This window comes from Notothenia coriiceps, unplaced genomic scaffold, assembly GCF_000735185.1.
Source record: "Notothenia coriiceps isolate Sejong01 unplaced genomic scaffold, NC01 NC01_scaffold00017533, whole genome shotgun sequence".
Lineage (NCBI taxonomy): Eukaryota > Metazoa > Chordata > Actinopteri > Perciformes > Nototheniidae > Notothenia > Notothenia coriiceps.
Window position 1 is genome coordinate 172,474 of NW_011350234.1, and position 21,956 is coordinate 194,429.

General features: G+C 43.1%; 1 protein-coding gene across 1 annotated transcript; it reads right to left on the reverse strand.

Annotated features, from left to right (window-relative positions):
• Window positions 1-1,987: 1,987 nt before the first annotated feature.
• Window positions 1,988-20,706, reverse strand: LOC104950439 (tyrosine-protein kinase SgK223-like). Its single transcript, XM_010776969.1, has 6 exons — window positions 20,466-20,706; window positions 16,894-17,237; window positions 15,111-16,807; window positions 8,259-8,404; window positions 6,194-6,960; window positions 1,988-4,746 (listed from the first exon to the last, which is right to left on the reverse strand). Exons 2-6 carry the CDS (start codon window positions 17,161-17,163, stop codon window positions 3,595-3,597), a joined length of 4,032 nt encoding a protein of 1,343 aa, XP_010775271.1. The 5' UTR covers window positions 17,164-17,237; window positions 20,466-20,706; the 3' UTR covers window positions 1,988-3,594.
• Between the last annotated feature and the right edge of the window lie 1,250 nt (window positions 20,707-21,956).

Here is a 21,956-nt window from a genome sequence, read left to right on the forward strand (position 1 = left end):
TCTAAAATGAGAGGCCTTGATGAAGACTTGCTTTCAGCTCTCTCTTTGTCTTCAATGTTCCATTTCCAACATGGGTTATTGATTCAAGAATGACTTTTGCCGGTGGGAGGCTGCCTTCTGTTTTATTAAAGATTCATGGACCTTATTGTTGCAAAAATAACAGACACAGCATGATGAGGGGAGCTGCAAGTGGGACAGACCGCATTTAAGGGAGAGAGGTAAACAGGCACTCAGCTGAGATGAAAAAAGAGCTTTCAGAGGTCAGGCAATGCCAGCATTTAGTTCTACCTCTATCAATCCCTAATCTGCAATCTCTTGTCTGGTGAGATAACCCCCTGTGGCACACTTATAGATCAATGTGGTCATACAAAAAACAGACAGCCGAGCACACCTGCATGTAGCTGTGACTGTATAATCTATTATCTGCTTGTTTTGGGTCCCACAGGGTGCCTGATAACATCACTTCTAACTCTTTAATGAATTGGAGAGGAACACTGCCATAGCTGTTGATGTTACTGAGTAAGCACAATAACAAGATCACACAAATAATTCAGGTATGGAATTCAGCCATCATTCATTTTATTATATACAGATATTCTTACTGTCATGTCAAAATGTTTATTGTGAAAAAGGCCTGGGTAAAGGGACTGACATATATCCTACACACACATAATCTGCCTAATGCAGTTCCTGTTAGAGTAGGTGCTTCACCGTAGTGGGCAAATAGTTGCAGGTCAAACCCTCGTACCAGGAGAGCAAGGACACAGACGGGCAACAATCCTAGCTGGTCTACAACGCCATTGACCTCCATTTTGCTGACATATGGCATACTAATATAATGAGAAAAGTCAGAGTATAGCATTTCAAAATAATAACAAAAATAGTCATAGTATAGTATGTTGAAATAAATGAAAAAACCTCAGTATAGTATGCCCAGAAAAAAGTCATAGTATAGCATTTAGAAAAAATATAGAAAACTTCAGTGTAGTATGTCAAAAAACGGAATTGTATAGTATTTCGAAAATATTTGGAAAAACGTTATACTGTAGTATATCAAAAATAAATCATAGTATAGTATGTTGAAAAATTGTTTATAATAGTTATTGAATACTATGGCAAGTCATAGATTAGCATGTTGAAAAATAGGAAAGAAATGGCATAGTATGTTGAAATAGTCATAGTATAGTATGTCGAAATGTAAGTATTGTCACAAAAAGTGTCTCAAAAAAGTTAATCATATCATTAAAAGTAATTCAAAGTCATAATATATAAAAAAGGTCACAAAGAAGTCACAGTGCGCTATGATGATGAATAAGTAATTGTACAGGACTTCATAAAAAAAGTAATGGAATAGAAAAAATGTCACAGTATAGTATGGTATGCAACCTCCTGACGTGTGTGTGTGTGTGTGTGTGTGTGTGTGTGTGTGTGTGTGTGTGTGTGTGTGTGTGTGTGTGTGTGTGTGTGTGTGTGTGTGTGTGTGTGTGTGTGTGTGAGAGAACGAGAAAGGGGTAGCGAGACTCACTGCGTTCCTGGAAATGCCGTTCCATTGGTCAAAACACCATAGCAACATAGTTCCACCTATGACAAGGGAGCAGCCAGCGGTTTTCAAGGAGCGATGTGTAGCTGAAAGCTACATGGTGGAGGATTCGGGGGGGTTAGCGCTGGGGAAGGGATTGGCGCTGGGGAAGGGATTGGAAGTCTGGGGTCTGGTTTGGCCTGAGGCTCCGAAATTGAGATTCCACAACACGTACAACCTGTTGTGTTGCTCCCTGCAAAGCCTCTCCGTCTCCCATGCAAGAGCAGATGCTTCTTTTTCAAGCGTTGTTTGGCTCTTTCTCACTTTTCTTTCCTGGTTCAATAAATTACTTTAATCCCTTCACAAAAGGCTACTACAATTTCTGTATATTCACTGGAGGGTACAGCGTTTTTTTTTTATCCTGCATTCACAATAGATGCCACACTGCCTTGCATAATCAATTTATTCAAAACAGAGTAAAACAAGACACATAACAAAGTCTAAGTGACTTTGTATGCAGTAGTGCTCATGTTGTACATCCAAATAACACCTAAGACTTTCTGTCACACAATACGAGAACACGACTCAAACAAAGCCCTCATTTCCTTTTAAGAAAAAATAAATACATCATCTTTTCTTCATGTAGGAGTGTAAAAGTTTTGCAGGCACAGCTGGTAATTCAAACTCAATATTAAGCCCAATTATGAAATACAAAAAAAAATCAAAACACCAGATTATACTGTGAGAAAATATATGCACAGTTTATTGATAGATGCAAATAGGTGAGGCACACACAAAATAATTCTAATCAATAATGTATTAGTTGTGAGATCTGACCACGTGTTTTGTCTACAACGTTAGGAACATCAGTCGGGCTGAAACCTGGTGCAGGCTGTACATTTCTTGACTTTATTAGGAAATTCTTTGTCCAGATAATATTCCCATGAACTCGAGGCCTTCTCTGCAGCCTTCATGGGACACAGAATGCAAAAACAAACAACTGGATAATCCACAAATGAAAATAAACAGAGACATTCCAGTGACTACTACAGGATAACAAATTATTTCATAAATAGATTTTTAACGGCTGTTCTTATTCATGGCTTTTTAAGACCTGCTTGGGCTCATTTTCTAATATCATCTACAAATCACTGTACAAAGTTGTTTCGGGAACATTCGGTGAAAGGCCAGTTTCACAAAGGACGAACGATCGGCAATATTTACATTTGGAGTCACTGTAACATATACAAAGAACAAAAGGCACTGCGACAAATGTCAAAACATTGAAATATATACTAAAAGTAAGAGTACGGTAAAACTGGGCATCCATTCAATAGAACATACGCTAACGTTGCCAAAAGTTTTGTCAATCCAATTCATTTTGAGTCACACACATTGCTGTCTAAAAACAAAACGTATGCCACTAGTACACCAGTGTAACTTTCTGTGGATTTGGTTAAAGAAAAGTTTGTATTGTTTACACAGTATACAGTACAGCACTATGTGCCCATGAAAAAACATGACGGAGAAGGTGCAACAGTGTAAGTCTGCTAGTGACCTCATATCTTTTTTTATTTATTCAAAGTTAGCTGCACAGTTATTTAGACACGACACAGCATTACTCTGCAAAGCTAGCTGACGTAATGAATGGTTAGCCTCTTCTTATCGGGTGAGATGTCTTTTATTTTAATAAATACTCACAACACAGTGTCAAACATGAAACTTTGGTAAGTGTATTATCGGATTATGCATACTGTCCATATTGATCAAAGCGATTTTAGTCGATAAGCGAATGTTTAATGATTTTGCCCGTCATGTCTGACTGTTACAAGAATATTTAGAAATAGTTAACAGGTAATGTCTTTGCCATGTTGCCAGTCTGTAGCAGGGTCGTGTTTGTAAAACAGTGGACGGTTAGGTTGATGCATGGCTCTTCAGCATGCAGCGCAAACAGGTGGGCAGGTTCACAGTGTCTCCCATCCATAGTGTCTAGACATTACCTTTGTTATTGGTCTCTCTCATACACACATTCACGCATCACTTCTAATCAACTCACACACCTTTTAAAGTGGACATCACTTCATTGAGTAGAGCAGCTCCGCAGTGTGGCAGAGAGACAGAGGGTGAGCCGAGGAAAAGTACTGACAGCAGAGCCAGTCCTCCAGCTCTGCGTTCCTCTCGGGCTCCAGGGAGCGCTCTGCGAACTTCATCATCAGCAGGGCCCGCTTCACGTCCAGCCAGTTCAGGAGACCCTCGTGTCGGGCTCCATCAACAAAGCCGACCCCCTGTCCCTGCCTCTCTCGCTGCTGCTGCTCCATCAGGTCCTTCCGGGGGCCCCACAGCAGGCTCTGCAGGATGCGCTTGGCCTCCTGGATGTGGATGCGTTTGATGGGGTCCGGTTGGAGCAGGAGCTGCGCCAGCCTCTGGAGGCCGGCGGAGTAAAGGGACACGGAGGGGATGGGGGGCAGCTCCTCGCAGCGGTAATCTTGTTCCTTCAGAGCTGGACTCACCTCAAAGGGGTTGGCTTGGTGGAGGAGTTCGTAGATCAAGATGCCTGTTTGGAACTCGTCGAATTTCCGGTACTGGGCTGCTGACACGATCTCAGGAGCCAATCTGGCGTGGTCGCGTTTGAAGCGAGGGTCCACGCTGGTTGAGGCCGCGTCCTCAGAGGAGCGACGCTTGGCCTTAGCGAAGTTGCTGATGAGAAGCCGGGGAAGGTGACGCTGACTGTCTACGCCACTTGAACTGGTGCCGTTTTCGGAGGAGGTCTGTGGGGAGAACTGGGAGGGTCTGCGGAGATGTGGCACCAGCAGCAGGTTCTCCAGGCAGATGTCGCGATGCGTGACCCCGTGCTCCTTCAAGTGCTCCAGGCCGTGGCAGAGCTGCAGGAGGAGGAAGCACACACGGCGCTCATAGACTTCTGGCTGAGCTTTATGGAACGCCGCCCACTCCCGGACAAAGTCAGCTGCCGTCTGTCGAGGGATCTCCGGGGTGATGACCACCACTCGCTCTCGCTCTACCTGTTGGCCAGGCGCAGAGGGCTGAGGCAGCGAGGAGGCAGGTGTGCTGGGCAGAGAGACTTCGTCAGAGGGCAGCATGCTCTGGGGGACACAGGCCAGGAAGTGGCCACAGTCCTGCTGCAGGTTGAAGTGGGGGGGCATACTCTGCTGCACCGACAGGCCGTAGAGATGGACCTGCTTGGCATCCACGGAGGGACTCTTGCAAATCTGCGGAGGTATAAACACAAAGATCAGTGGGGGGAAAGGATGAAGAAAAGGAGATAAAAGGGCCAGAGGGGGGAGAGGCACATTCCACAAACAGAGCAGGAAGGGAACCGAGCCAAGAAACACAAGAAAGGGATTGTTGTTAGTTAAGTTCCAAGGCCAATTCAGTTCCTGCTCTCATTCAAGTGAAATTAATGTCCTTCATGCAGAAAGGCTTTTTTTATCCAAACTCTGGTACAGCCCTTCTTTGTCTGCAGATTCGCTAACATGCTCTGGGAAAATTCACACTAAATACAGTTCTAAAACAAACATACAAATGTTACAACTCTCATTGTGTGTTTGGGTCAGATTTCTAAACATAATCTCTTCTCAGTGATTAACTGGACTAAAATCCACTTTCATGGGGTTCAACTTTCAGCCAGGAACACACTGGTAGCACATCTGATTATAATATGATTATTTGTGCTGAATGGTCTCATACTACATAGTGTGTGTTTGGTACTGAGTGTGTGCTGGCCTTGACAACAGGGGGTTGTCTGATTGTAAATCCTGCCTGGAATGTAAAGATTAATTGGGCCTGGGGTTATTAAGCAAGAGTGTGGGCAGCCACGCTGTGGTACAACACATACTGTACAAACAACTGCTGCTTTGTACTACACTAATGACTTTAGGACAAAGGTTAGTGAGACTGAACCCACACCCTTCTTCCTGGTTGTTTACACTAGATGCCCTGAAGGTTTCTACTGTAGCGGGGCCATCCCATCTGTAGCCTAAGAACAAACAAGACCAGCGCCCAATTTTAATCTCCTCCTTCTATCCTCAAACTGTCAAATCCCTGCTTAGAAGATCAGTTTCAACAACAGCCGCTGTAGATTCCTTGCTCTCTTGACATCAAGCTTTAAGTAGGGAGAATAAACACGATCTGTACATTACAAAAACACAGCCAACACTTGTTTACTATACTATCATTAGTGTCTAAACGTGGTTCAAATTTCAAAGCCATCTAGGAAACTCAAAGATTAATTTATCACAAACTATTGGTAAGTTCTTCTAAAAACTCAATGTAGCAGTTAGTTTGAGGAAAAGGAAATAGTTAGAATCCCTACTATTTTCTCCAGACCCTGTTTTTGATACTATGCACGTTCTGCAAAAGCCATGCGATTTTCTTTTCATTTAGCCCAACATTTTCCATTTCTGCGTGTAAACAATTTGGAAAAGGGACAATTATTGAAAGATTGTTCTAGCTCTAACAACATGATTTCATTTGATAGGGTTTAAATAGACAAGTTGTTTTGTTATTTTGTTTGCAACCTTCAGAAGCCTGTGACCAGCAACACCAGTTACCTTGGGAATTGCAAAAATGAATCTGGTCAAAAGATAAGGCGTTCAGGAAATGAACAAGGTTATTCTAAACAAAGTCACAATGTAAGGCCTAGTATTTAGGGATTACCTTCACAGCGTATGAGTTGCTGGGGTCCGAGGCACAGGCAGCAGAGTAGTACACAGCGTCTCCTGAGTTGCAGCTGGGCTTGTTGGAGGTGAGCCTGAACAGAGACCAGTTGCTCTCCTCAAACCTAAGAGGGTTTCTCTGGGAACGAGTAAAGTGATCTTCACATTTAAGAGCCAGGCGCCGCAGAGACTCTGCGTACAGGCCTCCCAGTTTGGAGTACACTCCCTCCCTGCTGTCTATGTTACTCAGGAGGGTCTGTAGCTGCAGGCTGGAGCCCAGATTGGCCGCAGAGCCAGGTTCTGAGGCTGAAAAGGGCACGCTGAGTTGGGGGGAGGAGGAGCAGGTGATGCTGCTCCGGCAGTGGACGCCCAGACGCCCGTGAGTTTTCAGGGGCTCATCCAGAGTCCGGGATTTCAAAGGTCGGCCTAGCGGGGCGTGGCAGCGCTCCAGAGACTCGTTAGAAGAGAAAACGGGTCGGGGGTCTATAGGGCTGGAGGGTAAACTGCAGCGGGAGCTAACATCGGCGGGACGGCACACGTTGCTCTCTGAGCCGGTGAACGGGAGACGGGGGTAGGCTCGGACAAAGGGTCTTCCGTTAGCGCTGTCTGGAGCCGACACGGTGCGGTTGACCATCTTTTTCTCTGGAAGCGGAGGTGGCGTGTTACTTAAGCTGTTTAGGAATGGGGGGTGAGGAGACCCTGGAGCTGAGGCCGCAGGACTCCTGGAGAATGGAGAGGAGCAAGACATTCGGGAAGCATCTCGAGAACCTGAGAAAAGAAAAATAATCTGTATCAGCAGGTTTACTTAAAATCAAAGTTAGTATTAGTTCAGTCAGTATAGCGTATAGTTTCTAAAAGGAAAGGTTAAAACAATTGTAGTAAAAGGAACACAACTACAGAAGTGGACAAACTTCACCTCAAAAGATATATAAATTGTTAAAGAAATAGCTGTCTTATTTGCTGAGAATTAGATTCAATTATTTATAACACTAACATGTCTTTAAAAAACACATCAATCAATACAAATATAAAGTATTAATTAGTGAGTTTTCTTTGGACAGAGCCATGCTAGCTGTTTCCCTCTTCCCAGTGTTTACGTTAAGCTAAGCTAAGCTAAGCTCACCAGCTGTAGCTTAGTATGGAAGAGACATTAAAAAAACAAAGATGCCCAAACTTTTCGTTAAACTAACATCAAACAACATGCTCAAATAGATACACAGATACAGATAGATAGCAAAGACCATTGATTCAAACACATATCCCTCTGCATCTCAGCATCCTTGAGTTAATTTCCTATAACCTCACAGACTCACATCCTCCTGGGTGACAGCTGTGAGTTTGATTTATTTACTACACCCCGTCTGTCACTGCCTGCTGCTCAGCCTTAGCACCAACACATACCTCGTTTCCTCAGAAGAGCTGGACATTTCCAAAATCCTGGGTTCAAGCTGACACTCAAAACATCTTCCACTGAATTATGATCCATTTGTCAATTAACGATTTAAAGTAGGAACTTGACATTACATTAGAGGAGGCAGATACTGAGATGAATGGTGTGGTGTGCTCTCCAATAACTGCTTTCACAGAGGGGGAAGACTGTAAAGACACAAAAAGTAGGATGTAGCCAAGCCCTTTTTCCCTCGTTATCAGAGTCCATAATTATCTCTTCAAACAACATGGCTCAGGAAGTTACAGCCATTACAAGCATCTGCACCGCGGAGGACATGTGAAGGATGCCACTCATTCTGAGCCACGTCTCAGGTTCGATGATAGTAGAAATCCTAAAGTTGCGTTTTCAAAATGAACACGGGGTCAGAAAAACTGTGATGTGACTTTACAAAAGAGGAAGAGATAAGCCACTGTAAAACAATGCAGCGCTCCGTTTCCTCTTTTTACTGTTGTTAGACAGTGATTCACTCTCAACAAAGTGCATCTTTAAAGAAACATGCTGAAACAGCGTCTGAGCAGCCATACTAACACATTAACAAAAGCCTATGTCCGTTAAAGATGTGGAAAGGCACCAGCTTGATCAATAGAATACAAAATACTTATGATATGGTGCTCACCAGTGTCGGCAGTCAGGTTGTCATTGGAGGCGGTGGGTAGGCTGGCACTGCCCAGGCCCCTCAGAGAGGAGGGGGGGCTCTCAGCAGACCCTTGCTGGCTGCAGCGGTCCAGCTCCATGTTGCTGCCACTCATCTTACCGCACACTCTGTAATGGAGAGAATAACACGGTGAATTTGATAGGACAAACAGACATGCATTCAAACCATATATTGTGTATATCTGTTCCGTGCCTGTGTTGCTGATGTCATTGCCCAAAAAAACATTAAGCCAAGTTTAGCATCCACTGGTCTGTAGGCTTTCTGCTGAAAGAGATCTGTCCATAAAATGTGGAAAACTCCATTTCCCCTTGATGCTTTCTTATCAGCACTATGTTATTCTAATGAATCCACGTAAAACAGCACACTGTTTCATTTGAAATGACGAACAAGTAAAGGTTGAGGAGTAGTTCCACTTCCTTGTTCAAGAGCCACTTCTTGTTTTTGTCATGATTCATAGCTGCAACAAACAACGACTAAATCCTCTCAGGGCATGTTATGATTCTATCAGATATGGCAGTGTTGCTTGTTTCGTTTTTTGGCTCACAGCACGAGTGATACCTGGCCCCTGAAGTGAGACTAAGTCACTGTTTGGATAAATATCACACACTGTGGCCACGAGGCGCAATGCAGGATAATGGCACATTGAATGTTCCTACATTTCCCAAGATTCACTTGACTTAAAGTGGACCTATCATGCTATATTTGAATAATATATTGTAGGGCCATACCAATATAAAACATGTCTGTGATGTTTTTTTTTCAAAATACCAAACAGATCATGCATTTTAGCCATGCCTCATTTGCTCTTTTCCAGCCCTGTTTTTGCAAGGGCTGATTCTGTGACTACAGCGCCACTTACAGGCCTGGTATATGTACTACAGCTGACCACACCCCTGCAAAGGGAGGGGGGCGAGTTACCATGCTGTTACCATGCTGTTACCATGCTGTTACCATGCCACGGCAACCTCTCATTCCCCTGATAGGTGGAGAGTTGCCCATATAAGCGGAGCACCCCGTTTCTGACGTCAGAACAATTTCAAATCTGGATCAGTCTGTATCAGATCCGTTGCAGCCCCGTCTTTAAAGATTTGGGTATGGAGGAAAAGAGAGAGGGTTGTGTTTTCTGACACTTGGTGAGTTCCCTGACACACCGGGGACACATATTCATGTATAAAAAGATGTACAAAAGTGCATTTTGCATGATAGGTCCCCTTTAAGATTCTATAAAGAGGAATTTACACAAATATTACACATCAAAGTCTGTGAACAGGTCTGAAGTAGTGCTTGATTTATTAAAACAATTTGGGTAAAGCTGTGTATTGCTCCAGAGAGAGCAATGCAAAGTGTGATAAACTGTCATAGTGATCTAAAGACTACTAGAACATATTTAATATTAAAGCAGAAAAACAAGGGGGATAATAAAGACGGCAAAGATATATCCACAGTTAGATCACATGAGCTACCTTAGTGTTACCAGACTAAAGCTGTGGTTAGCCTCTTTGCAGCTAGCCACAACCTTTGCTTCATGTCATTTCCCATCCCTCTGAACCTTGTTTCCTTTCATCTCTGTACTGCAGACTATAAATAAAATAGATTTTTATTTATATTTTTAAGAGATGCGGCAACGGAAACCCTGAGTATATCGAATCAAGTGTCGTGTCATTAGTTATCCATCTATCCTTTTAGTGTGAAAGATAGATTGTGTTCTTTCTTTTTTGAAAGTGACATAACCTTGCTAATTATTTTCTCTTAGGAGAAAGCAGCTTTTTATCCTTCTTGCTCGCTGTTCCTGACTGCCATGATGGCCACGTATAGTACCAATGAAAACTGTGCATGAGTAGACTTCCTAATCAAGGTGACCAATTAGGTTGAGTGGCAGCCATTCACTTGTCTCATTATACCCGCTAATGGCTGAGGGAAGCAGGGTCCCGTCCCATCTCTTCATCTCTCTATCCTCTTCCATCACAAAATGACTCCTCTACTCTTTTATCTGCTTCCCCCCCNACCCCCACCCCAACTTTAATTCACCCGTAAATCAGCAGAACAAACAGACGGGGAGGAGAGGAGAGGAGCACAGGAGGAGACAAAGGGTTAGGTATTCTCTGTGGGCATTTAGCTCAAGGATCAGCTATCGTTTTACAGACAAAAGATCGGTGATGAAAGGCAGTGGAAATGCTGAGGCGGATGAAAAATGGTAATGGGTGAAGGAATTATGAGTCCATGTGCATGTGTGCGCCTGTGCATGTCTCACTCTAGATCTCTCAGATTTGTATCCAAAACATGAGATTTTCCTCGGTGGAGGAATGTCATGGCTCTCGTCCTGCGGGAGGATGTGCACGGATGAACGAAGCTTCTGAGCAAGGGCACGCAAAAAAGACCTTGACTTAGATTAGGCCTGTGTGGAATCATTTACAAACACTTAAATAGCCATTTAGGGTATCTAATGTATGATTATTTTCATTATGAATTCATCGAGAGAACATTTTCTGATTGACTGATTCCTTTGTTGGTATAATACATGTCAGAAAATACTCTTTAAATTACTTGAGTCTGTAAATCTTAATCATTTGAAACCCAAATATATTATGTTTATTAAAAAAGGCAAGGTATTGAATGCAAATAATATGCTGTTAACTGACTAGTTGACTTTTAAAACTACAAATACTTGTTATCTAAAACCCGATCGACAGTGGATTAAAATGATTTTATTTTTAATTGAAGGAAAAATTCCAAAATCATGTTGTTAGTACCCAAAGCATCCTTCACTACAGTTGTATCCCTCTACATGGAATGCCCGGCTTTAGACTAAACATCTATTAATAAAAACATCTTAATTGCTTATTTCCTGTGAATCTATCGACTCATTTCCTTTGCTAAAACAAAGTCTACGTGAGATATCATGATCGGCCCACTGAACCCACTGCAATCAGCCCGGCAGTAACCCAGTTTAGAATGTAAACAATCATGCCATCCCCAAGACGTGTGTGTGTGTGTGTGCGCGCACGTGCGTGTGTGTGTGTTATTAATAAAGCTGTCTGTGAGAAGCTTGGGGAGTTTTTAAAAAAAGGGATCGGATAGGAGTTACAGCTAAGTAGCTACAGATAGCAGTGTGACTGTAAAATGAGACCAACACTATACTGCAGTGTTGTTGTTGATGATGATGATCAGATTCTCACCACTGGTTTCACTTCCTGAGTCTTATTTAAATATTTCTGTGTCGTGAATTTAGAAAAGATGTTGACTTATAAGTGTGTATTGCTACTTTAGGCTAATTCAGAATGTACTTTGTAAGTGTTTCCGCATCCTTTAAGAAGACCAGAAGGGGGTTTTAGATGAGACACACAGGAAATGACTATTTGTGGTTCTGTTCTATCAAATATGTTATGTGCTCTTTAAATACATAAACGCACAAAGGGTAGCCTTATTGCATTGCTGTTATATGGGATCATTATATACCATGCATTTGTGTTTGTTATTGTGCAACCTCTGTACGCTACACAGTGCAGAGAAGAATGGCATGCATTGTCTCTTTCCACATGATTGTGGGATAGTTACCATGGCTATATGGTCATATAAAGCATGTCTTTGAAACAAAGATCCATTAATGTTTGACACCGATCCTCGTTATCTTCTGTAAACTCCTCCAGCCCTGCCTTGTTATCTTCTTCTGACGGCTATCTCTTTCCCTTATTCAGTAGAAGCCACTTTCCTCTATTAGCCCTACTACACATAAAGTAACAAACTTTGTTCTGAATTACTTTAACTAACTATTTGAAAATTACCAACCGAATGCGCTCAGATACAAATAAATAAAAGATAATCTAAGCAGGAAAAGGAAAGATGAGCAAATGACAGGATGTGACTGAGAGGGCAAATAAACTAAAAAGCAAAACAAATATACCACCAGCCATTCAAAGCCACTTCTCAATCTGACTACCGAGCGATTGAGGTGTGAACACTAGCCTCTGTGGTGCCCTGCGGAAACCCACTTAATTGCAACCATTTTCCTTCAAAAACAAGAAGATCAGCACTTCTCTTCACTAGTGTTATGATAGATCATTAGAGTGTAAGATGCTATCAGGTGCCTACCTCATGCTGGACAGGCCAAAGTCCTTGTTGGGCTGTCGGCACCAAATGCCCCTGGATCAGACTGGAGTCTCTCTAAAGCCCCGACATGTATAGTAACACAACCCTGGCTCCACACGAGTGAGTGTATTTAAAGTCCCTCAGCAGGAAAGCAACAGCACCCATTAGATGCGCAAAATATAAGCACCCATATCTCATTTATAGAATCCACTCATTGACCTGGTTGTTAATTTCGGACGGCAACAAGATGCTATCTGTTCTGCTGCACAGAAGGGATCAGGACGGCTCTGCGGAGGGAGGGGGGGTGCGTCTTGGAGCGATAGTCAAACTCAGTGGACTTGAATCCACATAGCTGATCTATAAATTCTACTTCTACTGGTGGCAATAGACTGCCAGACTGGGAAAGTTTGCGAGTTGCCAGGGGCAACAATCTGTTCACTAAAGCCCCTCCTTGTATGCAAGTAACCTTCACTGACCGGTGTGACATGCCTTCCCTCTAAAAAAGCACACACACACACACACACACACACACACACACACACACACACACACACACACACACACACACACCTCTCTCTGCTAGGCTGACCCTCCACATGATATGTAGGTTGACCTGTTACGAGGAATAAAGAACTGTTTCTCACTGTGATTACAGGCTCTGTGAAGCAGCTTTTTCAAACCATCTGTGCCTTTTAAATGATTCAGCACATCAAATTGCTGCTTCACAGGCTGCATGTACACACGTGTATTTCTATTGTGAATATCCCCCATTTATGCCACACACAGCACTCTTTTTTTGTCAATAATACATATTTTCATGAAGATTTGATTGCTTTGCGGCAACAATTTAGCTTCAGATTCCCTGTAACACATTTCCACTCTTGTTGATTGAATACACTAAATCCGCCAATAGACTGGGAAAGCCACAACTGTCACTGGCTGGCTCGAGGCGCTCCCACGTGTGTCTCAACAAGGTGTATTTTTATCAGTGCAGAATGTTGGCAACGTCATAACAGGGGAGATGGGCCCTTACTAGAATTACCACAAACATAAGGGCCCTTGAAATGTGATCAGCAACCTGTGTTTTTGACAGTAAAACACTCCCACTTAGTTTGTGCTGACACAAGCAGCTCAGGCACAACATCTGTTTGCCTTGAGGAAGTTACAGTGTTTTTACATCTCATCATGGTGTCTCAGACTAAGCAACGTTTATTTTGGGGAGATCATTTTGATGTTCTAATAACTGCAACACAAGGCCTCTTCTCTGTTTGTGCTTTGGTGTAGCTGACTCAGACAGCACAGTGTATTCTTAGCTTCATGCAGACTCAGGTTAAAGCATGTGCAAATGTTACTGCTAATAAATCCTAGCAGCACTGAGTACAGTGGGTCAACATAGTTACACTTCACAAGGCTCGAACAAAGGTGGACATTTCGAATCCTGCAAATCCCGGAAGTGATGGAAGACTGTTTCTAAGCCTTAAGAAGAACCAGCACATGTAAACATCAAGAACTAAAAGCTCATGCCAACAGTTTCGTGTTCAATTCGCAAACCAAAACTATGACTAAGCAATTCGTCAAGAATCCTTTTTTCCATGACTAAGACCGACCTCGTTAAACACTGAAATGTAGTTTAAATAATTAAAACTGTTCTACAATCTCTATTTATATTTTGTAAGACCTGAGTTTGCTTCTTTTTTTCTTTTTTTTTTTACAGTTCAGTCTATTGTGCTTCAGCCAAAACAAATTGACACAGCAGGGGACTATTTAACAGACCCATTTTGTGTGTGAATTAGAATTGAAAAAGTCACATTACTAGCATGAATGGAACAAAGCATGCATTGAGGAATATCCCGGGACAGTTGAATGATCACAAGCAGCAGAATGGAGGCTGATTCAAGGCTGAATAATGATGCAATGAAAGGAGAAGACACAGTAAGATTCACACAGTAGTAAGATGCATGCATGTGCACTGTCACAGGCAATAAAGTATAGCTTATATTACATAAGCAGCACAAACACTATATATATACTGTCCCATCTGAGAGCAAAACCCATCTATGCATTTAGACTAAGTGCATGTTGAAAGTGCTGAATTACTGAATAATGAAACCATAGTGCCATGACTGAATTACAGTCCCAATAGTTTTTAATGCAGTCCCAGGTAGGAGAAGCACGCAAAGATGTGCTATAATGGGCATTTCAAGTCTGATAAATGCATAGCATTCCTCTCACAGAAAGTGTTTAGTTACTAGTGTGTAATTATACCTCTATTTGAGTTTTTCTAGTAAGACCAACCCTTCCACAGAATTGTATTTACAGTGCTAGAGTATGAAGAGAAATGTATAAAAAAGGGACATTATGGAAAAAGCCTTGTTTGAAACGCTGAATCGATTTAGCAGCATTGAACAAAGTTTTAAAAGATTTTGTTGTTAAACTGTTAGTGACGAGAAAAAAAAGGTTGAAGCTCAATCATGACGTCATGATTAAAAAAAGTCTCTTATCTTATTTATCTCCAAATTCTAATGACCGGTTTTGTCATTTCCTTTGACATCTTACTGCTAACATGATATCCGAAAAAAGTTAATTAATAATGATAATAATCATGTATTTTCCAGAGATTAATGAAGTATAGTCCTACCCAGATACAGAACAAGTGCTCCGTCATTCTTTTGGTTAATAATGGAATGTTAATAAACAGCCAAACTAAAAGGTATTTGTTGTTCTTACCTGTGCAGTTTCTTAGGTGGGGGAGGAGGAGGAGGATTGGGCTCATTGTTGGCAGATCCCCTCGCTGCCAGCAGCTCTGATGAGCCGCCATGATACGGTTGCTTGGACGGCATGCTCCCGTTATGCTTGCCCTCCTCCTCTGCACCGGTGCCCTCAGTCTCCCCCTGACAGGCACCATTGTCGGGGGCAGCTGGGGGGGCCGTGCCTGGCTCTGTCACCGAAGGGGGGCTGCTGTGGGCCTTGCAGTCCCTGGCATCCTTCCAGACAGCGGCACCATTGACCAGGCCCGTCACCCGAGATGCTGTCCCTGGGTTAGGTGCCAACTTCTTCTTCACCCCCTCTTTCCGCTCCCTCTCATCCTCCTCCTCTTCTTCCTCAATGCGGCAGTTCCAGCCAGAACTGTGGTGGTGGGGCGGCTTGTGCCAGCGTTCGGACGATGCTGAACTGTGGTTCTCCGTGTGGACCTTGAAGTGGCCCTCTCGAGCAGAAACTAGGAAAAGCATGGGGAGTTCAGGGAGAGGGACCGGAGACGAGAAGGACGGCGAGAGGCTGGAAGTGCTTAATCTGGGGAGATCAGGAAGAGGGACTGGAGACGAGATGGACGGCGAGAGGCTGGAGGCGCCTAGTTTTGGGGAACGGCTGGTCCTTTTCGGGGGAATGGGTGGGCTGGACTGAGGCTTGGGGTAGAAAGTTGGGGTAAGGCTGGCTTCTGTGAGCAAAGAAGGTGAGCTGTGGCTGGGGCTGGGCCAACGAAAGGCCGGGCTAGTGGGGTCTTTGCGTGCTGTGGGGCTGAAGTGGCATTGGGTGCTAATGGCTGAATCTGGACTGCTCAGGAAGAAAGTCCTGTTGTTCTCCTCTGTGTGAGTTGCCATTACAGTGATGGTGGCCCGTTGACTCTCTCCCAAAAGCTCAGAGCCCTGGGATAAGTTCTTAGTCTGGTTTGGGGACACAGGATTGGATTGTACCCCATTTTCTTGCGGCCTGCGCTTTTTCTTGGTGCTCTCAGCATAAATGGGTTCTGAGTCATTAGGAGAGTTGGGATCTGACTCTGAGCCTCCCATTGCAGGTGGGCTCCCTGACCGGACTGAATCTGTACTACTACGATAGGAAGAAGAGGAGTCCGATAGACTGGTTTGTCCAGACAGGGCGGGAAGAGAGTGGAGGGATAGTGGGGGGTTATGGCAAATGGTGTCCACACTTAAGGCTTTGGCGAGGAAAGGGGTAGAAGTGCTTGATATCTTAGCAGTAACGGAAGCAGTACTCTCACTGCTGATACTGTTGCTAGGACCACTGGAAGGGACAATATCCAGAGAAAAAGGTATCTCCACAGATGCCTGGTCAGTGTCCTGAAGATTTGCCCTGGTAGTCACACTAATTCCATTATAAGTGCTCTTGGTTCTAGTGGTGGTTGTATTCTGCTGCCTACAAGTGTCTCCATTAGCATTCTTCAAACACGGAGAGCCTCTACCCTCCTCCTGGGTGACAAAGATGTTGCTGATGATCATCGAGTCTTTAGGCAGGTGACTGGGCGATAAAGAATCCAGGGAAATGCAGTTGTTATAGTCCTTCTTTGTTTCAGGACTCTGAAGAACTGCATCCCTATGGGCCTTGTTGCAGCCGTTACTATCAATGTAGAGAGACGACAGGTCTAGGAGCTTCCTCAGGCCCAAACGCTCAACTGGGCTCTTCGTGTTCTCCTGAAACATACACAAGGACATGCGTTAAATAACAGATTCATCATTATGGGCAGGAATAGAATACTTTTAGATGAACAGAGGATTACCTGATCTATGTTCATGTTGACATCAATCAAAGACTCGTTGGTGTCGAGGCTCATCATAGTTGGTTTGACAGCGATGGTTGGCTTGCTGTAGGGTGAAGGCGATGTTACTCCAGTTTCTTCATCGCCTCCCAGGATGCTCTTCAAACAAGCAGCTGGCACACTGCCATCCAGGCCGCCGACAGTCTTGTGGTGCGCACTCAGCGGGTGGAAGCAGTTCTTACAAGAGCCGGGTTTCCACACGTGTTCTGCAAAGTCGCTGCACGCTGACATCTTTGGTTTGCTAAATCAGGTTCGTCAGAAGTGGCTGTTGAGTGATGTGGAAGATACCGGATGAAGCGTCATGGCTGGCACACAGAAGGTTGCAACGTCACAAGTTGTTGATCACAAAGCAGTATGTAGAGGACAGAGAAGAATGGGAAACATTGTTAATAGAATGAAGATAATACATCCTTGTAACTTTTGTTATGACCATATCATAATCACAATCCTATGTTTCTTTGTGAACAAGTTAAGCTGCTTGCATACATAGGAACTGTCTAAAAATACAATTAAATTAGAAAGATCAGTATCGGAGAGAAAAGTAATACCAGTTTTTTTTGTTTTCATTTGTTTTCACCCGAGACATATTAGGAAATTCCAACAGAAAAAGAGGGTATGTTACTTTTTCTTTTCGAAAGTGTTAATATAGTGATGAGTGAGTCCAGGCTTACAAGTGTCTCAGAGCTCACAGAGGACCCCCATTAGGATTTAAGTGTCATCCGCGGGAGTAATTTAAGAAGACCTGATATGTGCTCTGCTACTTGTTCCCATGGCTTCCTAAATTAGAGGGTATGTGGTTTCTGTTCAACCAAAGGGTCTGTCGGTGAAAGCCAAGTGACATAAAAGCCCCCCCTGAGTCCTCTGCAGCCCCCGACATGCTAGAAGAAGACGGAGGAGCCTCAAGCATCCCAGAGGTCGGAATGCCAGGAATGTCTAAAGTCTCACCAGGGTGAATCTCACACCAACGACAACCTCCCATCCCCCTTCCACACAGACCTCCAACAACACCAAACATGTGTGTCTGACACACACACACACACACACACACACACACACACACACACACACACACACACACACACACACACACACACACACACCTCCTGTGTGTCCTGTTTAACTGGGCTGACAGTGAGAAGATCAACACAGTTTCAAGATCATTTGTTTCCTTGCATCTGGGTGTCCCTCTGGGTGTTTTACACAGTCTTAATTGCCTCTCAACAAGGTGCTGCTATGACACATGGGGCAACATTAGCCCACTATCTAGAGACTCATTATCATAAAAAAACACGAGAAAGCAGGAGGTTGAAAATGTACTCTCCTGAAACAAATACAAGGGGGTGATACATGCAAGCTGATTACTTACATTTGTCTTATTTCAGGCATTTAGTTTGTAGTGATTCCTGATTTTGCATTGACTAAAATACAAGAACAGACAAATGAATGCTTTTTCTTAAAACTCATTGCTCTAGTATTACAACCTTTCAATCTACTAATCTATAAGTATTAAGCGTTTCCTGCTGGTGATGATAATGCAAGTTTGCATGTTTCTGTCTGACTCAGGTTGAGCAGGAAAGCACCCACTATTTCAGTGTTTGTTTAACCGTTCCTGCGACAACAGAGGAAAAGGAGCCTTGCCTAACATCTTATGGCATTGTGTATGAGTCACATGAAGCGATGACTGATCATTGGGCTGCTGAGCCTGTGTAGACAATAGACTGACTGCCACTCAAGAACATGTCTAGGGGGTTAATGGGACACTCAGGCAATAACAGAACATTATCATGGTGTATTTAATACGTTAGGATATAACTAACAGGGGCAATTTAGTCTTTATTGTTCCACTTTCCCTGCAGGGGATACAAAAAAAAATACCAGAAGTTGAAATGAGGGAATTCAATTTGAACTGGAATGTCAGACGGTAAACATTTTCTGTATTTCCAGAGAAAACAGAGAGCCATCTCCACCTCAAGTTATTCTACCTCTTGTTTACATGTTCATCCTGCCTTGTTTGAACAGAGATAGACCCTGCCGTCTACATTCCCCACACCTTCTCAAGCTCAAGGTTCAATATTTCTCACTTCCTCTTGTAAAAACACACACAGGGCATAACCGCGAGAAATTCAGCCACATGACAGAATTCAAGGCCTGCCTTCAATCAAAACAATACACAGACTATGAAAAATGTCTCATGAACATGTTGGAAGTCGGGTTCTGGAAAAAATATGAAGAATGCAAAGGAAAAATGACGTGGGATTGGATGACAGTCTGGTGTGAAATTCATAATATTTGGCCACTTAATAAAGACATCATGAGCATTGAAGTCACCAGGCATGTACCCATGACCTCTGTGCATCATGCAAAGTGAGCTGGCCACTAGATGTCTCAAAAAATCACACTTGATCCGCTTGTGAAATTTAAACCCACTACCCTAATGTGTGGGAGTCTGAACATAATACCCTTAGACTAAAAGCCAAATTGTCAATTTCCCTTGAGATCACAAAACTAGGTATTTGCTTTGAGCTAACAAGTTGTTATGCATAGAGGTTGAGGAATGCAGTCAGGGTGCAATGTTAGACTGGATGGCAACAGTTTAAATAGCCCAGAGATATGGAGAGCAAGAGGAGTATAATTAAGGTAAAGGTTAGAGGGCTTATCAACACTCAACAGCTGGTAAAACTGTACTTTGTCGGAATCCTTGCAGGACACATTTGACCCCCCTAAACACACCAGAACTAACAGCATTGGGGACAGACTTGATGAAGTACATGTCATCTGATGGTAATTTTTCTTGGGTTACTGTAACATAATTCATGATGCTATCCTGTTTTTTAACTGCTTTAATGTGCCATGCCAAAAAAAGGCCTATACACTTGAATGAATGAAATGCCTACAGACTGATAGCCATTTATAAACAGAATAATTAGACAATCTATAGTCCATATTACGGTCTGATGACAAGGTCAGTGTGTAGTCACCCACTTTGAATACAAATGCTTTCAGGAGCAAATTTTGTCACGCTTGCCTTGCTCACAGCCCATTCATTCATAGGGGGGCACAACCTGTTTTTCAATAGGCTACTCAGAAGGGATTTCCGCCAACACTTGTAAACTTCTGACAAATATCTCACAACTTCCGCCTTACAGCCAGTGATTTAAATGTATGGTAGCATGTTAAGTAAACACACATTTAACATAACATACACACCCCATGTGTTTAGTCTTAAGCTTCCTTTTTTAGATTTGATATGAAGATGTGACAAAACACTTGTCTCGCCTGTTGTAGCCAAGTCTGGTTTAGAACACGGTATTGTCGCATTTAAATCATTTATGTCCGCGAGCCTGAGGAATATGGCAAAAAAAAAACAACCGCTGTTGTATTTACCTGCTTTCATTCAACACATAATTGGTCAACGTAACTATGGCTTAATATACATCGAAAAACCAACACAATATAAAAGGAAACAAAAAGGCTACAATGTAACCATGCTAAAGTAGCCAAGGTTATATCGTGCCTATTGACTGGCTGCTTACCTGCTCGGACTTTCTCTTCCCTGGCAACACAAAAGCCCTCCAAAAAAAGACAAAATAATTTAACAACACAACTGTGTCGTAGCTGCTCTTCTATTTCCCGCAGATATCCTCCTGTCTTCAGGTATCCCACATGCGACAGGTCAATAACCAGGAGGCTGTGTCGCTGCTGCAGGCTGTTCTCGGCTCTTGCTGCTGCTGCTGCTGCTGCTGTTGCACCGTGCAGAGGTGGAGTGAGGCGGAGCAGAGCCCTCTGCAGCAGCGTGGAGAGCACAAGGAGGTGGGAGGAGCTCAAACCAACCATGCAGTCTGGCCAGCGGCCATTCTCACAGATTTTCATTAAAGGTCCCCTATTATACTGTTTTTCATCAATATATTTGAGGTCAGTTATATATATAAAACATGTCTATGAAGTGTTTGGCTCCAATTACCAAACGTATTGTAGCATGCCATAAACCCCTCTGTTTCAGCCCTGTTTCAAAAGTGCTGATTCTCTGTCTGTTACTTTAGATGCAAATAAGGAGCCACTCCCCTTGCCCCTCTAAGAGATATTCGGTTAAAAAAAAAACACAGGTGCTCTAGGAGGAGATTCAGGTGAAAAGGTGATTACCTTGGTTGGTTATTGGCTAATGGTTACACAAGCCAACAATCTGATCAGCTCATTTTCAGACAGGTTTTTATATAAATGGATCAGGAGAAAAAGAGAGCAAATATTTGTTCCTGAAACTTTCAGAATCTCTTTAAACAGAGGGGACACATGTTTCTGTATAAAACACATGAAAAAGTGGATTTTGCATAATAGGTGTCAACATTATTATTTTTCTATCACCCTGTCATTGGATTTGAAAGATTGCACAACTTTTCAAAGCAAAGGATACAAACCCTTTTTTGGTTAAAGCCCCACTGTGCTATGCAGGTTTGTTCTGCAAGCAATTCATCTTGATCAGAAGCCCCTTTGATGTGGGACTGGACTGCTCCTGCTTCTGTTCATCATGGCTGGGGTGACAGAGTGATAGGAAAACACTGCCACCAGGCTGGACCCCTGCAGTTTCCATTAGAGGCAGCAAAAGGAGAAGCAAAGAGTGACAAACACAGCCGCTGTGTTGGATAAGGGCGGTCATCCATAGATATTAACCTTTTAACTGAGCACTAAGAAGTACCACTGAAATGAGGTATTATCTGTTGACTTTTGACTAATTAAAACATTCAGAATTTGACCTGAATTTGTTTTGGCTCTTTTAATACATTATCTTTGGGTTTTCTTTACTTCGGTACATGTAGGCACACAGGCTTTAAAAAGAGCAGTTTCCCTGAAAAATCAAGCCATTTTTCAAATCACAAATCAAGTAGCGGCCCTCCACTCTGAGGATGACATTGCTCTGCACTACTTCCTGTGAAAGGTCACACCCGTGCATATGAATCGATTGGACACAGAACCCGCCAGTTTCCTGAACCTCAAGCGAGGATTTATAGCAGAGCTGAGACAATCAACAT